The sequence below is a fragment of the Cottoperca gobio genome, chromosome 9 (genome assembly GCF_900634415.1).
Source record: "Cottoperca gobio chromosome 9, fCotGob3.1, whole genome shotgun sequence".
Classification (NCBI taxonomy): Eukaryota; Metazoa; Chordata; class Actinopteri; order Perciformes; family Bovichtidae; genus Cottoperca; species Cottoperca gobio.
This window is the reverse complement of record NC_041363.1, coordinates 10,099,281-10,122,273: the sequence shown is the minus strand read 5'-3', so window position 1 is coordinate 10,122,273 and position 22,993 is coordinate 10,099,281. Positions and strand designations below refer to the sequence as shown.

The 22,993-nt window shown below is 41.2% G+C and overlaps 3 protein-coding genes across 3 annotated transcripts in view; 1 reads left to right on the top strand and 2 right to left on the bottom strand.

Moving 5' to 3' along the window:
* Positions 1 to 727: 727 nt before the first annotated feature.
* cmya5 (cardiomyopathy associated 5) lies at positions 728 to 14,743 on the bottom strand. The gene is given in 15 exon segments (XM_029439276.1): positions 728 to 1,708; positions 2,228 to 2,404; positions 2,930 to 3,047; positions 3,162 to 3,295; positions 3,677 to 3,824; positions 3,974 to 4,120; positions 6,412 to 6,546; positions 6,670 to 6,794; positions 6,988 to 7,010; positions 7,102 to 7,320; positions 7,485 to 7,580; positions 9,746 to 12,565; positions 12,985 to 13,239; positions 13,241 to 13,628; positions 14,530 to 14,743. Coding segments are annotated over 15 exon segments (5,154 nt in total). The 5' UTR covers positions 14,646 to 14,743; the 3' UTR covers positions 728 to 1,455.
* A 1,893-nt stretch (positions 14,744 to 16,636) lies between these two features.
* tent2 (terminal nucleotidyltransferase 2) lies at positions 16,637 to 21,886 on the bottom strand. The gene is made up of 15 exons (XM_029439722.1): positions 21,605 to 21,886; positions 21,320 to 21,482; positions 21,086 to 21,193; positions 20,716 to 20,968; positions 20,519 to 20,633; positions 20,353 to 20,441; positions 20,193 to 20,250; positions 19,499 to 19,565; positions 19,285 to 19,361; positions 18,987 to 19,115; positions 18,855 to 18,898; positions 18,479 to 18,615; positions 17,315 to 17,406; positions 17,148 to 17,227; positions 16,637 to 17,025 (listed from the first exon to the last, which is right to left on the bottom strand). Exons 2-15 carry the CDS (start codon positions 21,436 to 21,438, stop codon positions 16,939 to 16,941), a joined length of 1,455 nt encoding a protein of 484 aa, XP_029295582.1. The 5' UTR covers positions 21,439 to 21,482; positions 21,605 to 21,886; the 3' UTR covers positions 16,637 to 16,938.
* Positions 20,921 to 22,993, top strand: part of homer1b (homer scaffold protein 1b) — a 28,624-nt gene continuing 26,551 nt past the window's right edge. Inside the window, exon 1 of the mRNA XM_029439725.1 lies at positions 20,921 to 21,023. The gene's annotated coding sequence lies outside the window, so the exon portion shown is untranslated. The remainder of the gene's footprint in view (positions 21,024 to 22,993) is intronic.

Sequence of the window (22,993 nt, the reverse complement as noted above, 5' to 3'; positions counted from 1 at the left end):
ATATATATATATATATTACCTGCTTGCATCCTTTCAACTGCAGTGAATTAAAGGCACTGTTTTCATCTTATTTTTCTCAGTTAGTTTGTAGAATGAAGCTAATCTCACGTGTCAAAGAACAAAGCTGTTGAGATGAGGTACAAAAACAATCCCCAGTCTGCAGCAGTGAGACTGGATCCTAACTTTCCACTGTAACGGATCCCTTTTCGGAGGTTAGCTACAATGAAAGTAGTACCAACTTCCCAACACTGCGCTATGAGTCCCAGTCTCAGTGAAATGAGGCTGTCACCTTTCAGAGAGCTGTTCTTCAGCTTCCAGCTGAGCAGTCCAACAGATCACATGGAAGCCTGCCGCTGTTCTCTGATGGTCTGCATGTGTTTGCCCCACATCCATCATCTCCCTCCCATCTCTCCGTTTCCCCAGGAATGCGGGGAAGAGGTACGAGTGCCTGGAAAAATAGTTGTATAATAATTGTGAAAGACATGTCCCCTGGACAACCATGTAGCTTTGTCAGCAGGGTGTATGGCTCCCAAATCTACAGTAGCTGGAAGTCATCAAAAGCAATCTGGATGTCTAAATGCATGATAGATTTAGCAGAAGTTGTTTTGATTGGTGGCAGAAATGCATTTGAGACGGATTTAGAGACAATATCACAGCTAATGGAGTGCCGAGGCCCTCTAGTGGTGAATGTGCGTCAGGATGAGCTGAAAACAAACAATCAGTCCAGTTGAGCAAATAGAAAAATAAACATGTTCATTTCGCGCAGACGTGAAAATCAGTTTACAAGTCAAAGAAAGGAAAACGATTCATTCCCTCTTGCAGCGGGTCACACATAACAAATATAGAATAGATCACATGTGTTTACAAAGGTTATTTACACAAATGCACAATATGAAATAGAGTTTGAAAGTGCAACAGTATTTATGTTGGAGCTATAATCTCAGTGTCTAAACTTTCAAAAGGCTTTAACTATTGTGTCTCGGTACAGTGAGTGTTTGACTTCAATATTCTGAACATGAGTAAATTATAGAACATTTACAGAACAGTACAAAACAATCACATTATCATTATGTATCAATCTTACAAAATTACCCACGACATTTCACTTCTCCATGACAATACAAAACAAGACTCTCACCTGTGAAAAAGATTAATGGCACTACATTTCACACGTCAATATTCATTTTCACTGCCTGTTTTTGGTATTTACAAGACATTTTAATTTCTGCTAACAAAAGAGATAAATGTTGAATTGATTTCCTGTTATTCAGAGAAGACCTGCACTGTATTGATTAGATTGGATCTCACCACAAACCCATAGAAGAATGGGACCCAGTATGTCTTCTTTCTTAAATGTGGATATCAGTATATTTTATGTCCTGTCATATCTGCAGATTTCTCAATTATGTCCAACATGAACTGTAAACTCCTCAGTGTGTGAGGCAGATAACAGAGCTAGCTGTCCTTGGTAAACTCCGGCACCTCCAGCACCATGCTGACCTCCAGGCTGCCCGGCATCTCCAGGGCCAGAGCCGGGTGGCACGGCTGGGTGAAGCGCTGGCAGAAAGTGCCTAACAACTGACCACTTTGGGCATTGTAGAAAGATAGACGACCAAACTGGTAATCCAGGAAAGTACCCACTCGCTCAGGCATCTCGATCACAAACACACTGGACTGAACGTCGTGGTGGAGCAGCTGATACCTGCAGCTGGACAGACAAAGAGAGTGAAGAAAAGAGGGTTGAGAGCAGAACAGTGAGGGGAGGTACAGTTGTGTAATACTACATGGTACAAGTGTTTATCCACCGCTTCAATGTCAAAACTGCTCCACCAAATGGAAATCTGCTCAAAGATTGTCAGTCAACTATTTGAGAAACGCTATGAATCAGCCTACCACAATAACATATTGAGGCTGGTCCTGAACAGCAAATATGAATTCCATCAAATCGGATATACAGGGTCCCACGATTTATTAAGGTCAGACTGAAGCACTCTTTGATGCACCAGTCAACCCTAAAACTAAATACAGAGTTTAATCCCAGATCAAATTGAAATTGAAGGGTAAACAAATTGTACAAATTGTCTTCAGTGATTGTAATGTTATGTTAAATGTGTGTAGACTTGTTTTACATATTTGTCTTTGTTGATGTTGCAAATGGATCTGCTGTGATGCAAGAAAAACAATCTGACAATAAAGTAAGGGGGGGGGGGGGATGCTTTATGCATACCCTGATGGTGTAGGGATACACTGCAAACACCATGACAGGCTGTTTTCTCCCAGTGGGCTGTTTCTATTGGCTGTGCTGTATGCCACTCCAAGCCTGTAGGCTGGGCTTCCTGACACGAGGGTCTCCCAGTAGTAACGTCCTTGTGCCGGCAACAGCTCACCCAGGATGGATGGACACCTAGAAAACACATAAGTTTATGAAAGTACAATCATAAGACATAATAGAGATATGTGAAATGGGACACACTGATAAACTTTCTGAAGATTGAGAGTAGAGGCCCAGACACCGAGCAGAGAGTATTTTAAATATTTGTTTACAACTAGTTGTCTTGATTTTGAAGTTAATGTATTATACATTAACTTTTACAACCTACAAACTAACTAACGTATCCCTAATTACTAATACTAAATGGTCCCAACATATTTATTCCATCAGTCTGAACATTGGTTAAATACAGATATAGGTCAAGTGGAAATAACAGTACAATTAAAAGGATTTCAGAGTAGAGTAACTAGTTTAGAAGTCCCCGGCTGTTTAGGGTATTCAAGCTATAACATATTGTAGTTGCTATTTTTAAAAACAGACACAGATAACGACATTATATTATCTCATTCCAAACCAGTGGACCTCTGCAAAAGTTGATGTTTTTTTACACATATGTATAAACTCTGGTTTGAGTGTCAGGAGCTGACTGAAACTCACTGTTTGTCTGTCGATGCTGTGTTTTCATGTGCATCCTGAGAGTAGTGCAGGGTGGACTGATCCCCTGACAGCTCCAGAGCGGGGTGAGCGGAGGCTTTCAGCAGGTGGAACCTTGTTCCTGAAAGCAGTCACAGGTAAGTGTCTAAAGAAAAACTACTGGAATTATGTCCTGCTTTTGTATTTATGTAATGTTACACACAGATAGAAGTACAAACACAGTGTGTTTTGTTACCTTTGCTGGAAATGAGTGCAGCCTCGCTCTGTTCGCTGGCTCCAGAGTCATTCACAGCTTTAATGTAAAACAGGTAATTCTCATTGGGCTGCAGGAGAACCCTCTGTTCACAGCGTTTGATACCCGAGATGGACCTGAGAGATGTCACACACACACACACACACACACACACACACACACACACACACACACACACACACACACACACACACACACACACACAGAGATTAAAGTTAGAAAGAAAGAAACATTGGTGTATAAAATATTGTACTCTAGATCTTTTGTCCAGCTAAGATGAGATAAGTCTTTATTGATCCCCAGAGGGGGAATTCAGTTGTTGCAGCAGCGAAAGAACATAAATAAAAAGTTGTTTGAGCAAGTAGTAGATATGTGTCTTTACATTTTTATGTCAGATATACAGTTTATTAGTTTGTTTTAAACCAAATTGACTGGCTTTGCAAATATGTTAAATCACTCTATATACATGAACCTATCTGGTTAACACAAACACCCACCTGAGCCCCTCTCCCTCCAGTTCATACTGGCGACAGTACTCCAGGGTGTAACTCTGTGCAGGAGTCAGATTTGCCGAATTCCACCGCAGCGTGGCTGAATCCCACATGACAGTACAGCGCTCTGTGTCGATCACTGGCACTGATGGAGCTGAAAGAGAACAAATTCACTTTTGTCTTTGAAGGTCTTTCTGGACACCCAGAAATGTAGATACATAATATAACAAAACTCCCTTCTGGCTGCCAAGTAAAGACAAAGTTGTGCTATTGTTGTAACTTTTAGCTTCTGTGTGGACTGACCAGTTCTGAAGGCGAGTCTCTCGCTGGGCAGAGAGCAGCCTGTATAGTTGACAGCCATCACCCACACCTTGTAGGTCTTGTCAGGCTCCAGCTCCTCCAGGACACAATAACTCTCCTTCACTGTCACGCGGTACTCCTCGGACACAGCTGTGGACAACAGCAGTTGCAACAATCAACATGCACTGTTTGAAAAGGTATTTAGTAACTCAGAAAGTCACAGTTAGATTTCATAACAACAAAATCTTTACCTGTTATAGATACAAGATAATATAATAATAAGAATAATAAGAATATAATAATAAGCTTTATTTGTATAGCACCTTTCATATAAGATTTAGAAGATACTGAGAGAGCTTGCCTCCCTAATGTCTGCAGGTAAAGTGTTCCATAGCTTTGGTGCATAATTGATAAAGGACTGCAATCCCCAATTTTCTTTTGGATGTTTGTGGGAACATTTAATAAACCAGTAGTGGATGATCGTAATGTTCTTGGGGGCACATAGTTTATTAGAGAGTTGGCAGTGTAACTTGGTGTGGTTCTGTTTAGGGCTTTGTATACAAGAAGGAGGACCTTAAAGTCAATTCTAAAAGTTACTGGAAGCCAGTGTAGAGCGGCTAACACTGGACTGATGTGCTCTCTCCTCTTGGTTCTAGTCAGCAGCCTCGCTGCAGCGTTTTGGATGAGCTGAAGTCTCTCTGTTATTTTTTTTGGGAGGCCGGTAAAGAGTGCATTACAGTAATCGAGTCAGCTTGAGATAAAAGCATGGATTAGTTATTCAGCATCCTTTTGATTTATAAATTGTCTGATTTTAGCTATATTTCTAAGGTGGAAGAAGGATGCTTTTGTCACCTTGTTTATGTGGGATTTAAAGCTTAGGTCTGAGTCTATGATAACACCAAGACTTGTAACTTCAGGTTTAATCAAAGGAGTACGTTTCCCCATGTTATTCAGCATCATCTCTCTTTTTGTTACAGGACCTACTAGTAGGATTTCAGTTTTGTTCTCATTTAATTTTAAGGAATTATTGCTCATCCATTTATTTATTGCTGACAGACAGGTGGTGATGGAGTTAACAGCTGTTACATCATTTGGTTCAGCAGAGATGTACAGCTGTGTGTCATCCGCGTAGCTATGGAAGCACACATTGTATTCTCTAATGATGTCCCCCAGTGGTAGCATGTATAGGGAGAACAGTAATGGACCGAGGCAGCTCCCTTGTGGAACTCCAAAGTGGGCATCATGCTTCTCTGACACATGATCTCCAGGCCTGACAAAATACTTTCTCCCTTTGATATATGTTCTGAACCAGTTTAATACACAGTCAGAAAGACCAAGCAGTTTTTCCAGACGATTAATTAGGATGTCATGGTCGATCGTGTCAAATACTGCGCTCAGGTCTAGCAGGATATGAATTGAGACCTTGTTTGCATCAGAGTTTAGTCTGAGGTCACTAATTATTTTAGTCAGAGCAGTTTCGGTACTGTGGCATGCTCTGAAGCCTGATTGAAATTCCTCCCGGATGTTGTTTTCTTTAAGAAAGGAGTTTATTTGGACTGAGACAATTTTTTCTAGTATTTTGCTGATGAATGGAAGGTTAGATATTGGCCTATAGTTGGTCAGCGTATTACTGTCTAGGTTAGGTTTCTTTAGCAAGAGTTTTATAACGGCTGTTTTAAAGGCGTCTGGGAAGATGCCCGTTAGAAGAGACGTGTTTATAATATTTAGGACGTGACTTGAAATGCTGTCGAATATCCGCTTAAAGAATGCTGCAGGTATCGGGTCAACACAAGAGATGGAGGAGTTACAATCCATCACAGCTTTATGAAGCTCAGTTAATAGTGATGCTGGTGAATGTTCCCATGGTTACATCACAATGTTTGCAGATGTGCTTTAAAATACTATAAAAATGTGTATTTGTGAAAATCTATACTAAACTATAGGGACAGTTCACCCCAAAATCATGTGCTAGCTATCAATCTAGATTGTTTTGGTGTAAGTTGCCGAGATGAGATCAAGTATATATTCGAACTAGATGGCACTCGGCTTGTGGTGCTCAAAGTGCCAAAGAAAAATATTTTTGAAAAACTTATTTCTCTTCCCATAAATAATGACCTGGTCACTCAAAATAACCCACAGACATTGTTGTGATAAGTAGTTAGTGTAGTTTGGTAGAAAGAAAATATATTTTCTATCTATGGAAAATATTTTTGATTTTGAAGGTTAGGGTTAGGGTTAGGGTTAGGGTTAACCCTTTAACCCTTTAACACAAATAAGAATTAATTGCATTTTTAATTAAAATGATCCTTTAGCTTTAAATTCTGTCAAAACAGTACATCAGTTCACCAGAAGTAGATGGTTATTTAAAAAAACTAATAAAAATAAGATGTGAGGACTGCAAACGTTGGCCACAGTTTAAACACCTTCCTGAACAATTTTACCTCCTTGTGGATCCTCCATGCAGTAGACCTGGAAGCAGTCTATGATATCTCCAGGGTTGACCTTCCAGTAAACAGTGACGCTGGTGCTGGTGGCTGAGCCCGGCTCCTGAGGCTGCAGCGTCGGCCTCTGAGGCACTGAGGCACAGACCAGGAGACACACAAGATTTATATCTGCCACATATAGTATATATGCACATTGCACAAGACGTCGTAGAGATCACAGGTGTATCTGCAGAGTGATGTTTACATCAGACCAACCTGGGATTCCTTTGCGCTGTGCAAGGTTAGAGCTGGAGGTGTTGCCTTTGGCGTAGTCCTCGAACACCAGCAGGCCCTTGGGACCCAGCTCTAGTGACATGGCTGAGTCCAGAGCTACCTTGAGACTAACCACACAACCATAGAATTAGCCTTCAGCCACAAGTCAAAACATGCATTTTCTATATCCTGAGCAGAGCATAAGGTATAACTCTGACTGCAGGTCAAGCAGCGGACCGTTGTTATTATCTAGTAAAATATTAGTATAAACGGTTAAGAAAAGCAAACTAGCTCACTCTCCATTCACTGAAAGCACATTACCTTGCATGAATGTCCTCAGGTGACTAGTGGGAGAAAAGATAAAAGAGGTATTTATCAGATATGTCATAAACCCTGATGTTTGGCCGATGGTGATCAACAAGCCTCAGGACTCACCCGCGCGTCAGTCTCCGTCTCTCTGGCTGTGGTCTCCAGAGTGGCCTTGGCGGAGTCAATGCTCTCCTGGAAGGAGACAATCTGGTCATATAGCTGCTCCAGTTTGGACTTCTTCTCCTCTTCCATGCTGACAGACATGATGTTGTACTGCTCCATCACCAGAGCCATCATCTCCTCGTTCTGCGCCTGCATCGCCGCCTCGCTCTCCACACACTGGTCCTGGTGGAGAGGGGAGGGATGGATATTATATTTACAAATATTCACAAATGAAGTAGTGTGTATCATGTAAACTCATGAAAGTGCTATGTATATATTGGTCTGATGGCAAATATTAAAAAGAGGTATTTAGTCCCATTTAGTATTACATGTGAAGTTTGTTTTACCTCTACAGAGTTGTAGCCTAGTTCAATCTCAGACACCAGGTCCTCGATGTTCTCTGACCTCCCCTGAAGCTCTGAGATCCAGCCACTCAGCTTCTCCTGATGAAGAAACACACTTAAATATCATGTTTACATATCAAAGCTAATAGTAATTATTATATGTATTTATTATTTGTTTAGCAGTATTTCCTATTATTTATTTATTAGTAATTATTCCTGCTCTGTTTACTCTACTACAATACAGTGCAGAATAACTTCTGAAATAGTTCATATGTGCATGTGAATATTGTCATAAGAAAAACTTCTTTAAAGAAAGATATGTTTATTGTAAGGATGTAGATATGACATTAAAACTGAACCAAACGTAGTTTCCACACAAATAATATATGATAATAAATATGTGAAATATGAACTTTATTAAGGTAATCTAATGGATCTGTGGGGTCCCAGTTAACAAGAGGTGGATGCTCCTTTCTGTTGTTATTTCGACCAATACAACAAGTTCATCTTTAGGTTCAAATGTTGCCTACTGCAGCTTTAAGAGGAATCATCAGGCAAGATATTCTAGGAGGACGAATGGCACGATCCCCCGTCACTGACAGACGCCACTAAGAGTCAGAAGACAGGTATGTGTGTGTGTGTGTGTGTGTGTGTGTGTGTGTGTGTGTGTGTGTGTGTGTGTGTGTGTGTGTGTGTGTGTGTGTGTGTGAGGAAGAATGTGTGAGCATACTTGCACACATCCATGTCTGACGAGGTGTATAAGGAGTGGATTGCATATTCTAGATCAGAGAATTGAACTGGATACAGTTTTGCAAAGTTGTTTCAGTAAACTTCGATTGAAGTCAGACTTGCATTATAGCTTTGATATTTGTCTTATTTACATCACACATGCACAACACCTGGCTCAAATATCATCTGGACATTACATTTGATCATCCACAGTTTGTGCCAGCTTTCCTTTGATTTAGAAGCCAAATACTTCACTGCGATTGTTTACCAAACGCTCTTTGTCACTTCAACCCATTATATATATATATATATATATATATATATATATATATATATATATATATATATATATATATATATATATAAATGTATCAAATTACAGAGAAACAACTTGAAAACTGAATATTGTCTCTCCTGGTGAATGAAGTGTCCAAGGCATGATCTTGCAGGTTAAAAACTGGACAGACTGCTTTTGGAAAACTGCAAGTAAAAGACAACAACACTTTCTTTTCGATTTCTAGAAGGTGTTATAATATTGATACATATTTTAAAAAGCAGATGACTGACCCTGTGCTGACCCATAGGGACAGCGAGGGAGAACAGTGTGTGTGTGTGTGTGTGTGTGTGTGTGTGTGTGTGTGTGTGTGTGTGTGTGTGTGTGTGTGTGTGTGTGTGTACAGATCACATATCAGTCTCCCCTTTATAATGTTGGACTGGACCTTTCCACAGATCAAAGCAGAGCATTACATCACAACAGTTCAATGTGCTTGGCTGCAGCCTGCCAGCAGCCTGAGAGCATTCAACCTGCCAGCATGAATGGAAAGGTTACAGCCGACTAATTTAGGACCACTTTATTATATGATGAGCAAAACGAATGCCAGTAAAGTGTGTGACGATCAGAACCGTGTGTTGTAATAATGCTGTTAAAGTGTATATTTGATTACAGCATGCAATGACACATGAGATCTGCTGCTGTGTCACTGCAGCAGCAGCAGCCTGTGGATATGATCAAAGTCTCTGAGGCCACAAACAGAAGGAAAAGAAATCTGATCCAAAAAGAAATATTTCAACATTTTGGATATTTAGTTGCTCCTAAAATGTTGAACTATAGTCCTTTAAAACTATTTTTTACATTTTGCTACACCCTTGAATACACGTTCGTTGCGTAATATTTAGAAATAATCTTATCAATACTGTGCATATTAACTAAGCCATACATTTGACTTAAACAGTACTTATTGCACAACATAATGTTAATAGTTATTGACGGTCTGCGCTCTAATATTAACTAGTAGTAATACATAGTTTTCCAGCTAAACTATTTATTTTTAAATGTTAATTATAGGGAGGGGAATAATTAAATGTGGTAAATCAATTAATATCTATTGTATTCATTTAGAACCTTTAATGAGTTTCCTTGTTTATCATGTATATGTACTGTATGTCTTATACTTACTTATATATCATAATATATATATATATATATATATATATATATATATACATATAAAACATGTTCCCACACAGTAAATTACCTTGGTCTCATCATAGGCCTGGTTCACAGCCGTCACCTCGTGCCTGTGATGCTCACTGGACCTGCAGTCGTCCTCTGACAGCAGACATCCACAGTTGAGACAGAACCAGTCCATCCCCTGCAGCTCAGCAGCCAGTCGGGCCTGACTCTCCTCCTCTGCATCGATGATTTCATAGTCTGCCTCAATGAGCTCTTCATCTGGGGACATATCAAATACTTTCTCCTCCATCTCCATCCTCTCTTCTCTCTCCTGACCAGACTCAGGTTTTGGTTCCTCTGCATCTCTCTGTGTTTCAGGTTCTGGCATCTCTATAGCATCCTGTTTAGATATTATCTCATATTCAAGCTCCTCAGCAATCACCTCTGGAGCCTCTGCAACGGCCTCATCTTGCTCCATCTTCTGGTCTACACCCTCTTTGTGCAGATCAATCTCTAGACTTGAATCCTCTTGAACGACGCTTGTTTCAGGGGCCTCTTCCACTTTGTGCATTTCTACCTTTTGTTCTACATTGGCTGTTTCTGACTGTATATCCTCTCTGTGTATCCCGGACAAATCCTCCTGGGGAGTAAAGCTCCTCAGAGGAGAAGAGATGCCCTCGTCTTCTTCAAAGTCCAAATCCATCCTCTGCTCCTCTGCGTTGGCCTCCTCCACAGGTGCTGGAGGAGAGTACCTATTGTCAAACCTGTTTCTGGGTAGTGTGTCATCCTGTAGTGCAACTTCTGGTTTTACTTGAGGCTCTGTCATTGTTTCTTTATTTGGGGCCTGAAGAGTCTCTGGGGGGCATGTTGTGGTGATTTCAGGTGCTATAAGAGGTCCACCTGTGCTGTCAGGTTCTGAAATAGCTCCTGTATCGCTTGTCGTCTTCTCTGACGTCTGACTGATCTCTATGTCCATCTCTATGGCTTGTCCTTTGGGGACAAGGAGGATTAACTCATCACCTACATTCACCTTCTCCTGAGCAACACTCCCTGTGTCCTCTGTGGGTGTTTTAGCTTTGGCTTCAGTTATCAGCTCACTGTCAGGTACTGACTCCTCTTGTTGATGCTGGTTGGATTCATGTATGTCATGCTGTTTTCCCTCTGAATCTGTCTTGACTTCTTCTGGCATCGCAGGCTCGGTTACTTCACCTGAAATCTCTGCTTTAAGCTCTGACTCCTGATCAGCTTCAGTAATAAATTCAGACGACTGCTTCTCAACTGCAGTTTCCTCTGTTAGAGCGTCTTCTTCTCCTTCAGAAGCTGCTGCTTGAACCTCCTGAAGCTCAATCTGAACTTGAGTTTGGATCTCTTTGTCATCCACTGCTTTCTCAGTTACCTCCACTAACGCGTGTACTTCAGAGTCACAGTCAGTGATGACCTCTACGGGTGGAACATCCTCAGGAACAACTTCTGCTGCTTCTTTTTCCTCACACAGAGATGTCTCAGCAGGGGCTGGTATTTCCTGTCTTTCAGTCTCAGGTTCTTTCACTTCTGCTTGGGCCTCGGTTTCTACTTTCTCATCAGCAGCCACCATCTTACTGTCCTCAGACAAACTCTTCTCACTGCTTACGGGTGCTACCGCAGCCGTCTCCTCTGCGGCCTTCACAACCACCTCAGCTGTTTTTTCTACCACTTTTTGTGTCTGACATGGCTGCTCAGTTTCTATAATGCTAGTTTCTGCTGGCACTTCTATCTGATGCTCCTCACTCTCCTCTGTTTTCTCTACTTTACTGTCCACCTGCTGAGTTTCAGGGAGTGTTTCATGAGTGCATCGGTCTGATCCGGTCTGATCCCCCTTTACCTCATGTTTCACCTCCTGATCCTCCATCTGACCTTCTCCCAGTTTAGACTCCTCAGTTGATTCTTCTGATGCTTCTCTGACAGCCTGCTCTTCAGTCACCAAGGATAGTTGTATTTCCTCCCTCTCTTTTTCTGCAACTATTTCTCTTTTCTCTTCCAATGTTGCTGATTGTAAATCTTCACTTTTATCTCCAACACTGACCTCCTCTGTCTTTGCTTCCTCTACCTTTGTCTTGTCCTCGTCTTCTTCTTTGACTACTCTTGTTAGACATCCTGTCATGTCAAACCTACTCTGTGACCACACCATCCTCCCCTCCCTCTGATCCTCCACTGACTCTGGCTGAACCTCCACTATGGGAATTTCATCCTTCAAAGTATACTTCTCCAGGTACCCGTCCGCCTCCTCTGAATCTGACAAACGTCTTCTATAAGTCCTCTCAGATGCAACGCTCTCTGCCTCAGAGTGTTCCTCCTCAATCTTCCTCCTGTCGCCTACAGCATCCTCGTAAAGGTCCGAGTACATGAAGGACATGGCGGTGGGCTCCTCCAGCAGGATGAGCTCAATGATCTTAGGTGGTCCAGGGGAGATAAAAATGGGCGTGAGGATGGTGTCTTCACTCCCGAACAACACTGAACCTTTCTCCTTCACAGACCTCTGACTCTCTCGTCTCTTTCTCATCCCACCCTCTGCCTCATCGTCTTCGCTCCGCTGCAGATCATCAGCAGGAGCTCCTTCTCCGTAGAAGACCTGATCCAGGTGTTCCCCAACTATATCCACATCCGTAACAAAGACAAAGGACTCCTCTGATGCAGAGGGGCTGTCTGTGGCTGTCTCCTTAGCCGGCTTTTGCTCCTCTACTTGGGGCTTAGCTGCAGGCTGTTCTGCCTCCTCCTGCAGCTCTGGAGCTTGTTCTCCAGGAACCGCAACATCAACCAGGGTGAACTTCTCAAAGTAGTCTATGTCGCCCTCACTGTCTTTCTGAGTGTCTGTGTGTCTGAGCTCTGTGTCCGCTGACGGCTTAGAAGAGTTTGGCTTTGAGGGCTGAGGAAAGATCACAATCGGTGAGTCAATCTATAGAGGACAATCAAGTGTTTAAAACAGCATTTCACTAGATAAGTTAATATTTTCATTTCACGTGAATATCAGAAAAAGACATATTAAACCAAAACTATTGGGGTCTCCTCCCAGCTGGACGTGCCTGGAACACCTCCCTAGGGAGACGCCCAGGTGGCATCCTTACTAGATGACCGAACCACCTCAACTGGCTCCTTTCAACGTAAAGGAGCAGAGTCTCTCACGGATGGCTGAGCTTCTCACCCTATCTCTAAGGGAGACGCCAGACACCCGTCTGAGAAAACCCATTTCGGCCTCTTGTACCCGTGATCTCGTTCTTAAGTAAGTGGAAATTAAATACCTTATTATTAAACAGACTTAAATCAGTCAGATAAATCAATAAATACCTCTTGCAGATCCAGTATTTCCCCCTCCTCTGGCCGGACATGATTCTGTTGCAGTGTCCAGTCATGGTTTTTTCGGGACTTGATCTTTGGAGTCTGGTCCAAATAAGACAAATTGTCCAGCAACTCTGTGCTCTCCTCCTCATCCACAGTGGGAAGTTTGGAGGGTACTTTGATGTTGAGAATCTCATAACCCTCTGAAATCAAACTAAACAGCTGCTGATCTTTGTTTTTGATTTCCTCCAAGTCCTGGCTCTGCTTCGGTTTTCTCCTGTTTGACATTGGGAAGAGAAACCCATGCCATCTCCGGCCTTTCCACTCCCAGCACTGAAGCCGATCTTGAACTACCAGGTCGGCTCAGCATGTCCCCCAGCCTGCTCCTTCCTCCAGACCTCGTCCTCCTTCGGACTATTTTCTCCTCATCAAAGACGATGGTGATCTTTCCTGCGGCTCCAGAACCATCCATGCTGTATGCTTCAGAGATGGAGCTGGTCTCAGAGGCCCAGGGGGTAGAGCAGCGGCTGGAGGCCGTCTCCCAAACAATACCGCTGTCCTCGCTCTGAACAGTTACCATGGAGAACGATTGATCCACCATCAAGCACTGCAGTTGGGGCTTCACAGACGGGTCCTGGACAGCTTCTCGCAGACTGGAAGACAGAGAAATGGACAGAGTTAGAGGAAGGAGTGTTTGTGCAATTCAAGAGAAGTGGAAGGGAATGACTAAAACAGTCTGTAAGAGGAGATCTTTTCAGCGCAGCTCATGAAATGCAAGCCGAGAACAAACCAATGAATCAAATCAAAACATATCTGAGCAAGCTGTGCCAGCATCGAAACCACCACCACAGATTCACGTTTTGCACCTGAGGCAACTAAGCCCAAAACACAGTAACACCCGCTGATCTACCCTCAAGATGAGTACTTGAGTGACACGGGTGTCGGGTGCCAGGCTGCCAATGTGAGTGATGAGCTAAATAAATAATGATCAAATGTGCTGTTGCTCCTGCTATCAATACAGCTCAGCTCCTGCAGGGTTACAGCAAGGTGACGTCCCAATGCGTCATTCATGTAATATTAGAGAAGAGATGCCTGACCTTCCCAAACACATCCAACATATCAGTGTCTTCTACTATTTATGACATGGCAAGTAAACTTAAAGCAGCCAGTTTGAAACATGATAAATGTAAAATATGGGATGGTGAATAATATCAAATGTTAGAATAGGGGCTGCCTGCAGCGTCAGACTGACACTTCCTTGTATGAGTTGAAGAACAAATGTTGAATGATGTTTTAATATGTTAAATGAAAATAATGGAGTGCTGCTTTATTTCACTTGGATACACATATCCAGACAGACATAGGACTTTTCCTTTTTCTCTTTAAAGCAAAATGTATTTGAGCTAAGATGCCCGGAAAGAAGTATTTTCTCACAGACTCCATTCAATATATTTCATGGTAAGATTTCTCAGCAGAGAAGACACCACTTCACACAGAGATAAAGTGAGCGACAGTTGAAGTTATTCAGCTTGTAAGATCCAGAGTGTAAAGCACCTGTTTCGCAGTTCCTCCACCTCGTCTTCATCGTCCTGGCTGATAGCTTCTGAAGCTTCACTCTGAACCTCCTGCAGCTCTGTCATCTCCGAGTCCAGACTCTCACACTCCTCCATCTTGGTGATATCTTTCAGCACTTCCCTTTGTAGCCCCCAATGTTGATTTTCTGTGTATTTTACAGTCCCCTTGATGTTTTCAGCCACCCTGATTTCAGAAGAGTCGGTCTGCCTGTTTCTGTCATTCTAAGTTGGGAGCAGTCCATCTGACTCAGCCAGGGACAGAAATAGACTGAGTGGGGAATAAAAAGAGGGGAGTGGAGCTAGAGAGGGGAGCAGCGAGAGAAGGTAGTGTCTCACTGGGTCAAAGAGTTAGTTGATAATGAATGAACCCCAAGAAGTAGTTTGGTTTTAAACTAGCCATGACTTTTTTTTTATAAATTTGGGGAAATCAACACTATTGTGGTCTGTGCCAGCTGAATTAGCCAGTGTGACTTTAAGACCAAAATCCCCCTTGCTAAGTTAAATATAGTGCTGAAACAGTACCCCCCTGGTCCCGCTGCGGCTGGTGGCAACACTAAACACAGCCACAGCCACATCTTGTGAGTTGTCTATCCCCTACCAGTACTGGCACTATACAGAAAACATAAAACTAGGTGTAATAAGGTGTCAAACCACAGAACAAAAACTAACCAGTGCTAAAGCTGCCAGAGAACTTAAACAAAAAAGATGTGACTATCCAGGAGCCATCCTTAGTTTTATAATCATCTTATTTTAATGGCTATGAATCAGAAGCTTCTGTAACATCGTGCAAAGTGACGTCAGAGCTCCTGATGACGGTTGATAATCTGAATTACCTCGAGGAAACCAAATGACACCTGACATTAAAATATCAGATGGACTCAGTAGATTGGACCAGATCTATAGTTCCTGTGGTTAAGTCTCAGATCTTGATTCTTATCTGCAAGGTGATGAATTATAATATAGTGCTATGGCTTAACAGGTGTTTATTGTTAAGTCCTGTTTACATCCCATACCCCAGAAGAAATGACCTTAAAACATAAAAGATCAAGTCAAGATATCTGAATGTGAACGACAACTGAAAGAAAAGAAAAGAAAAGAAGCCAATGTACCATTTAATGATTTTGGAACTTCTATTAGCAAAGAATTCAGCAGGCTTCACATGAAACAATCATCTTCAGATATTTAATTCTTTTTTTAAATAAAACATTTAAAAGTTCGGCAAAGAACAAGATGTACAAAAAGAGAAGAAGAAAAATATAATGCAAAGACAAAAAAAACAAAGTCCCACTGAAGTGTAAATTCTTTAAATAACTTATGTATTGAATGAAGAGAAAATGAGTGAATAACATCAGATGTTTGTCCAATTAAATCAAGTAGATACAGAACTAAAATGACACAGCATAGGTATGTCTAGGGAAAACAACACAACACATCAGGAGCAATGATAAAGAAGTGACAATATCCAGAGTGTGAACTCCTCACCGCCTCGGAGTCACTTACGTTATAACACCAACTTAAAACGAGCTCAGTTTTCAGAGGATCTTAGCAACTTAAAGAGGGCGATAATAAAAAAGGAGAGGGCATTTGATGCAGATGTAGAAAAAAGGAACTATGGTGTTTAAACCCACAATAGCTTCACTACTGACCTAGAAAAATAGAAAGAAAGGCATATATATATATATATATATATATATATATATATATATATATATATATATATATATATATATATATATATATATATATATATATATATATATATATATATATATATATATATATATATATATATATATATGTGGCAGAAGCAAATTATTGGAATCTTCTTCAAAACTGTGCAGTATGGCTCTAATAATGTGGATATAACTAAAACTGAGATCAGAGGACTTACACGTGTTCGAGAGCAGTTGAACCTAAAGGTTGCCGCTTCCATTTAATCTGGCTTCAGATATGAGCAGGGTGCAGGTATTATTTTTGTCTTTTCATACATTTACAGTAAACTTAACTTCTTTCCAGGAATACAATAATCATCTCTAATGACACTGACCGTTACTATCCCGCTTCAGTGCAGCGTCTCTTTGTCACCAGTCACCAACAGAAGTATGATCTCAGAGCCCTCTGGTGTCACTCCAGAAATGTTCTATTTTTTTTCTTATCAGTTTCAATATATTATTTGGCATAGTCTGCAAAGTGAGCAAAGTATTTTCAATACGTACTGCCACTGGAAATAAAGTATGTGACCGAGGCAGCGAGAGCATTCAGAGTCCCAGATTCCTTCTGGCTGTGAGGTCTCTCAGCATATCCAAAAGCTCTCGCTTTTTTTGTTCCTGGGGAGAGGCTTCTCTTGAGGTAGAAGACTCCTGTCCGCTCCTCTAATTAGAGGAACCCCTTATCTCCTGGATGACTCCTTATTAATGATGGTTCTGACTGGGAGGATCGAGTTCAGGTCCTTCCTGTCCTGTAGTATCCGATATGACTGCGCAGACACAGGGAGATGAGAAGCAGGAGGATTATGAATAACTCATGGCCGGCCCAGAGGCAGCTTATAGAGAGAAAGAAAATACACAGGAAAGCACAGTTCTCAGGACTGGCATGTACCTCAGCAAACTCAGCTTTGATGGCGTCAAACTTCATCTTCTCATGGACTGCCCTGGCGACGTTGTTTCTTTCAAATGGCTCTGAAACACAAAGGCTTTGCTGTAACTCACTGGATATGTAGCTGTACCGGGGACTCATGGTATCGTTACGTGGTGGGAAATGTTTACCTTCCACACAAATGAATTTGTTTCTCCATGTTTGAGAATTGTTCTTGGGCAAAGCTTTGGCCTCTCGAACAGAGATCACCTGCCTATCCCACCTGCAAGACAAAACAAAAGCGGGGGAACTATTTTAGTGCTTATTAGACTGAAGATAAACACAAAGACCAAGGTCCTCAAGGACCATACCAGTGACTTTGCACATTTGAGCCAATCAAACACAAAATATTCACACTCTACAGTCAACAAACAAGGGGATAGATTATGCATCTTCCAGGCACAGTTGGTTTTAGTTTCATTCAGTGTAGTATAAAACAAACGATTCAAACTTGCTTGGGAAAGATAAAACATTCTTAGTGCTGCCAAACATACAAGATTGCCAAGATTTGCAAACTCATTCTTTTGGAAAATGTTAAATGCATCGGAGTCTTGAGAGTCGACATATTAAACTTCACATTACTGTCTTTCAACTCTAAAGTCTTAAATGTTGGAGTTTCATTAAATGCATCAAATTGAAGGTACAAAGATCTTTTTTTGTAAACTAAATGATGTGACTCAATGTTCCCTGTGATATTCAGTCTTTGCAAGATAAATGTGATAGTTTTTGATAAGAGTTGGTTTGAACTTCAAGATTGTAACTTTTAGTTGTTCACAAACCCAAAGTTTTCACACAGCCCAGATTGTCAGCTTGACGTACCTTTCCCCTGTTAGTTAGCTTGTTAACTCACCACATGACACATTTCACACTGAATGCATTTGACAAATTAATGGATTTATGTGGCAAAATAATGGATTATGTCTGCTTATGATGTGGTTAAAGGTTTGTTTCTATCTGCATATGACATGTTAAATACAGCCTGAGCAGGTAACCCCTAAATTACATATTTTCCCATTAATTCCCATGGAAAGTTTCCACCTTGAATACTCCCGGAGTTTTGCAACCATATGCTTGGCACAGTAACACACACATTGCAAACACAGGGATCATGGTATGTCATGTTAGTGCTGTGTAAGGCCAAAGGTCCCACCTGCTCCTGCCTCTCACCCACACAGATGAAACCAGAGAAGAGGATGCAGGATAGAGGAAGGAGAGCAGAGATGGGGGACTGGGGAGGGAGAAGAAGTAGGCAAGAGAAACACTAGACTCAGTAATGTAATGTCCTTGGGAGATACCTGAAGTCCGTGGCATAGTATTTGAGAAAGCCCAGAAGAAGCTCTCCCAGCGAGGACTCGTTTCTTGATCTGTAGGGAGGAATGTGTTTGGGTCCCTCTGGAACCATGTCAATGTCCATGAAGGGATAAAAATAATCCTGCAAATCAAGGCACAGGACAAAAAAGGACAAACATTTACAACCAAGCACCTGATGTCTTTGTGATGGAGGAAGCAAAGTCAAAGTGATGCAGAAATGTCTTTTTAAAAAGGCATTTAACGATTTGTATTTCCTATCATTTGTCTGTTAAACACACTATTTGATTTAAGTTTGCACCTCTTGGAATTAACCTGGATTAGAAAGTAAAAAAACATCTAAAATGAATTGCAAAGACTTACTGGGTAGTCCCTCTGTAGAGAGGGAAGGACAGGTTCCTTGAGAGCTGTAAAGAAAACAACACATACAAGATGAGATTCGCAATAAGTTCCAATGGGAATGAAAAAGGATTGCGTGAGTGTGAGTGTACTGACTCTGGAGGTAGTGCAGCACCATCAGCACGAGTGTGTAGCTGCTTAACGTTCCTTTGCTGGCATCATTAATTCGATTGTGCCGTGCCCATTTCTTGACAACGAGGATCATGGGTCTTATCCTGAGATCAGCTGAGAGACGCCAAACAAAGACAGCAAGTCAGAACAAGAGAACATTTTCATCTTCCTTTCAAGCGTCAGATGTGCTGCTTGGGCTGGACTAATAAACAGAGGGATCAGTCACAGTTGGAGCTAGTTAGTACTATAAAAATTAAAAGGTAATATTGACCGTCTCACCCACCATAGGCATAACTCCTCAGAAGGAATGTGTTTCTGATGCCCACTGTGTTGTTGATATTCAGATCAAACTCCAGATCACTAAAGAAGGTTAGGGGTAAAAGAGTCATATTAACACTTCTTTTTGACTTTGATAATGTTGCTGTAAGAATAATAAAAAATAAAAAATGTAAATAAAAGGAGAAAAAGAAGGACTTAGACAACTGTTTTGCTCCTACCTGCCTTTCTCTTTAAACCTGAGGATCGGCACTTTGGCTCTGATCAGGTGAGTCCTCTCTACATATGCTGTGAATCAAAAACAACGTCATGAGATTTATGATTGTTTTAGTTTCATTTCTTGTAAACATGAAACTCTTTCTGCACTGGATAAATGGCTCCACCTGGTGGAATATGTGGAAAACATCAAATATGTTAAAAAATAAAAATCGCAGTATGTTCTTTATTTTGTTTAGCAAAGCGTGTTGGTTGTATGCAGCAAAGCTAAGTAATAAGTAAGTAAGTGTTATGCTTTCATGATAATCAACCTAAGAGGCACACTTTGCAGGCCTTATGTGAGGAGGCTCTGGGTGTCTGGACGTTAGGATCAGGACTTTGTAGATGTTACCGACTCCCATGGTAAAGACACAACAATGTTTTCCTCGTCCACGTGGGACACACTTTATAAAGCTGAGTAAACTGAATGTTACTTTAAGTTTTTGGGTATGAATGCGTCCGTGCATACGAGATGTACCATGATCTTCAAACGTCTAATAAACATACATGTTCAAGTAAGGACAATTGAGGCTCATCGAGTAATTGTGTTGTTCATCCAAGTGAAGATTGATCAGCAAGAGTTTTTCCAACCATGTTAAATAGTGGACAATAAATTATTCAAAAATAATTTGATCAAAAAAGTGGTTTATTATTACTTACGCAGTGACTTGAACAACCTTTGGAGGACAGAGAGTACGTGAATAGGATCGGGTTTTTTCTAAAAACAGAAAACATGCAGGTGTTTAAGAGAAGTGCATATATACGATTGTACATTCACCATTTAGGATGATATACATAGCGCAGAGTCAGAGATACTCACATTTCCTTTGATGACCAGACACATATCAGCATCACTGCTCCGGCAGCCCAATCCATTCATTGAAGATCCAGTCAAGTAAAGCCGTGCCACTGTGAGAAACACGCTGAGTGAATAGGGATCACAACAGAAAGTCAGAGCAGAGCGTGACTCTGTATTTCATACACACCTCCAAAGACACTCTGTATGTCTTTCTGCAGCCGAGTTCGGCACAGCTCCTTCCGGGCCAAATCGGAATCTTGCTGCTGGCACTCCTCGAACAGCTCCACCATCTGACAGCTTAACTGAGGGCACAAACGCACATGGACACATAGTCAGACTTGGTGTATATCAACTGCGGGTTAAGGTCATTTGAATATGCAGTACCTTATCCTTGGCATAGATCTGCAGGCTGTTGGCGCATTCTGGGACAGCAGCCACCTGAGGCTGGATGTGAGCAGGTGGACTGGGATAAGAGCGATCAGAATCAGCGAAGGATGATCTTGACGACCCTGCCACCGCCCGGTCAGGACGATGAGGGGGAGGGGTCCGAGGTATAGGGGAGGCTATTAATGGGTGGGAAGGGGATTCCAGGCGTTGGCGCTTCACAACGTGGGGGCTGTATTCAACATTTTGCCTCCTGGAAGAAACACAATCATAAGGAAATGTGTGAAAAGACAAGTTATAAAATAGAGGTGAGTTTAAAGAAAATGAAACACTGATTATTCAGTCATGAATAAATGGTAAAATTACATACTTGCGCCCATTTGTCATAGTTGGAGTGTAGGGAGGATGGACTGGAGTAGGTAGTGGTCTGAACTTCCATTCATATGTAGGAAACCTCTGAGGTCCGGGAACAAAGAAGCTACCAAACAGAAACGTGTACAATCACAGACGTTACGGTAGATAAGCGCACAAGTAAACATGTGAACGTTCACTACTAGTATTGTGGTGATGCTGATGTCTAGCACACCAGAGCAGTCAGGCTCACTTGTTGACACCAGGCGGTCTTTGGTGGTTGTAGTTGTAGGTCTGGGACACAGGGAGTGGCGGGTACGGGCCGTAACTGTAAAACAACTGCTCCCTCGGAACGGCGCTGCGGGGGAACATGCTGCGGTTCTTCACAAAGCTCCAGCATCAACTCCGAGGATTTCCTGTAAGAAAAGGCAACACAGCGACAATACAGCTGGTACTGTCCGCAATTAAACAATAACTACGGTTATAACCAATACTGAACTAATCAACCGACTGTAAAGGTAACGCAGCGAAAACTTACTGAGGAAATCGAAACTAGTGATCGGACAACAGCGTCAGCAAAGTAACGCTAGCAGCGCCTAGCTAGCTAATTCAAATAAACGGTAACGATATTATCACTTAATTAAATCTGCTTCTCTGTACATTTATGTGAAGACTATGTCTATCGAAATGTGTCACTAAATGTTAGACACGTTTTACTCAAAAAGTGAACTTGGTAACACTTGCCAAGTTATATGTCAAATGTAAACAAAACTGAAGGTGCTACTTTCCTGAGTACATACTTCCGCATTGATGCCATGACGTAATCAAATTGGATTTAAAGGGAACGTGGTTGTGATAGTTAAAGGGAAAATCCACACAAAAGCACACACGCAAAAACAAAGTTAGGCTATTTGGATGTAGAGTTTAAGGCTGTGAAACAGATAAGTCTCAGATACAATTCCACTTACTCACCAGTAAAATCACTATGGCTGCATTTAGGTTGTCCATTGTCAATTTTCTCTGGAGCAGCTTTGGGATTTGTTTCCAGATCATCGGTTCCCAACCTTTTTTTCTTTAGGAACCCCTTTTCTATCATTGAGTAAACTGATGACTTCTGACTAACGTTAAGTGGCATATTTTATTGATCTTTCATATTATATTCAATGCATATCATTAACAGTGCCAAACAACTGCACAGTTAACCCAAAGAGTAAAAGCAATAACAGCAGGAAGTTTGAGTAAATGGAGTGATTTGGATTCATTTTGAGCAGAGTCGCTGTGAATAATACATCAGAGATCAGTTTTCATGTTATTTTAGGAACTTTTAACTTTTAATACAATACAATACAATACTACAATACTGTTTTTTTAATACATTTTAAAATCATACATACTTAATAGGATTCACTTTCAATTAAATTTAAATTCACACTAATGATTAGCCATAGCTCTTTAGTTGTTTTAACTGCATATTTTTCTAATGCAGAACAAGTTCTGTTTAGCATGAAGGCTCTGTGTGTTCAGGTCTTCATCATGCCTTTATCCTGTGAGATTTAAAAAAAAGTTTATATCTTAAATAATATCCTAAACTTTAATTTAATTGGTTTTATTCAGAGGAATTAATTATGTTCTGAGATATACTCCAACTGTATATATATATACGTTTTTTTCTCTTGTGACGCTTTGGTGAACCTCAGTGGGGGTCTCGACCTCGAGGTTGGGAACTACTGCTCTAGATGACATCTTCACTGCAGTTGATCCATCTCTATTGTTTTCTGAGGGACTAAATTGCTAAAATCTACACATTTAAACTGAACTTTCAAATGTTGTTAACATATGCGCATGCATAGATTCTATTTTAGGGTGAGTTTTTGCTTTAAAGTCCAAAAATGGTACATCAATGATTAGTGATGAGAAAACAATAGGA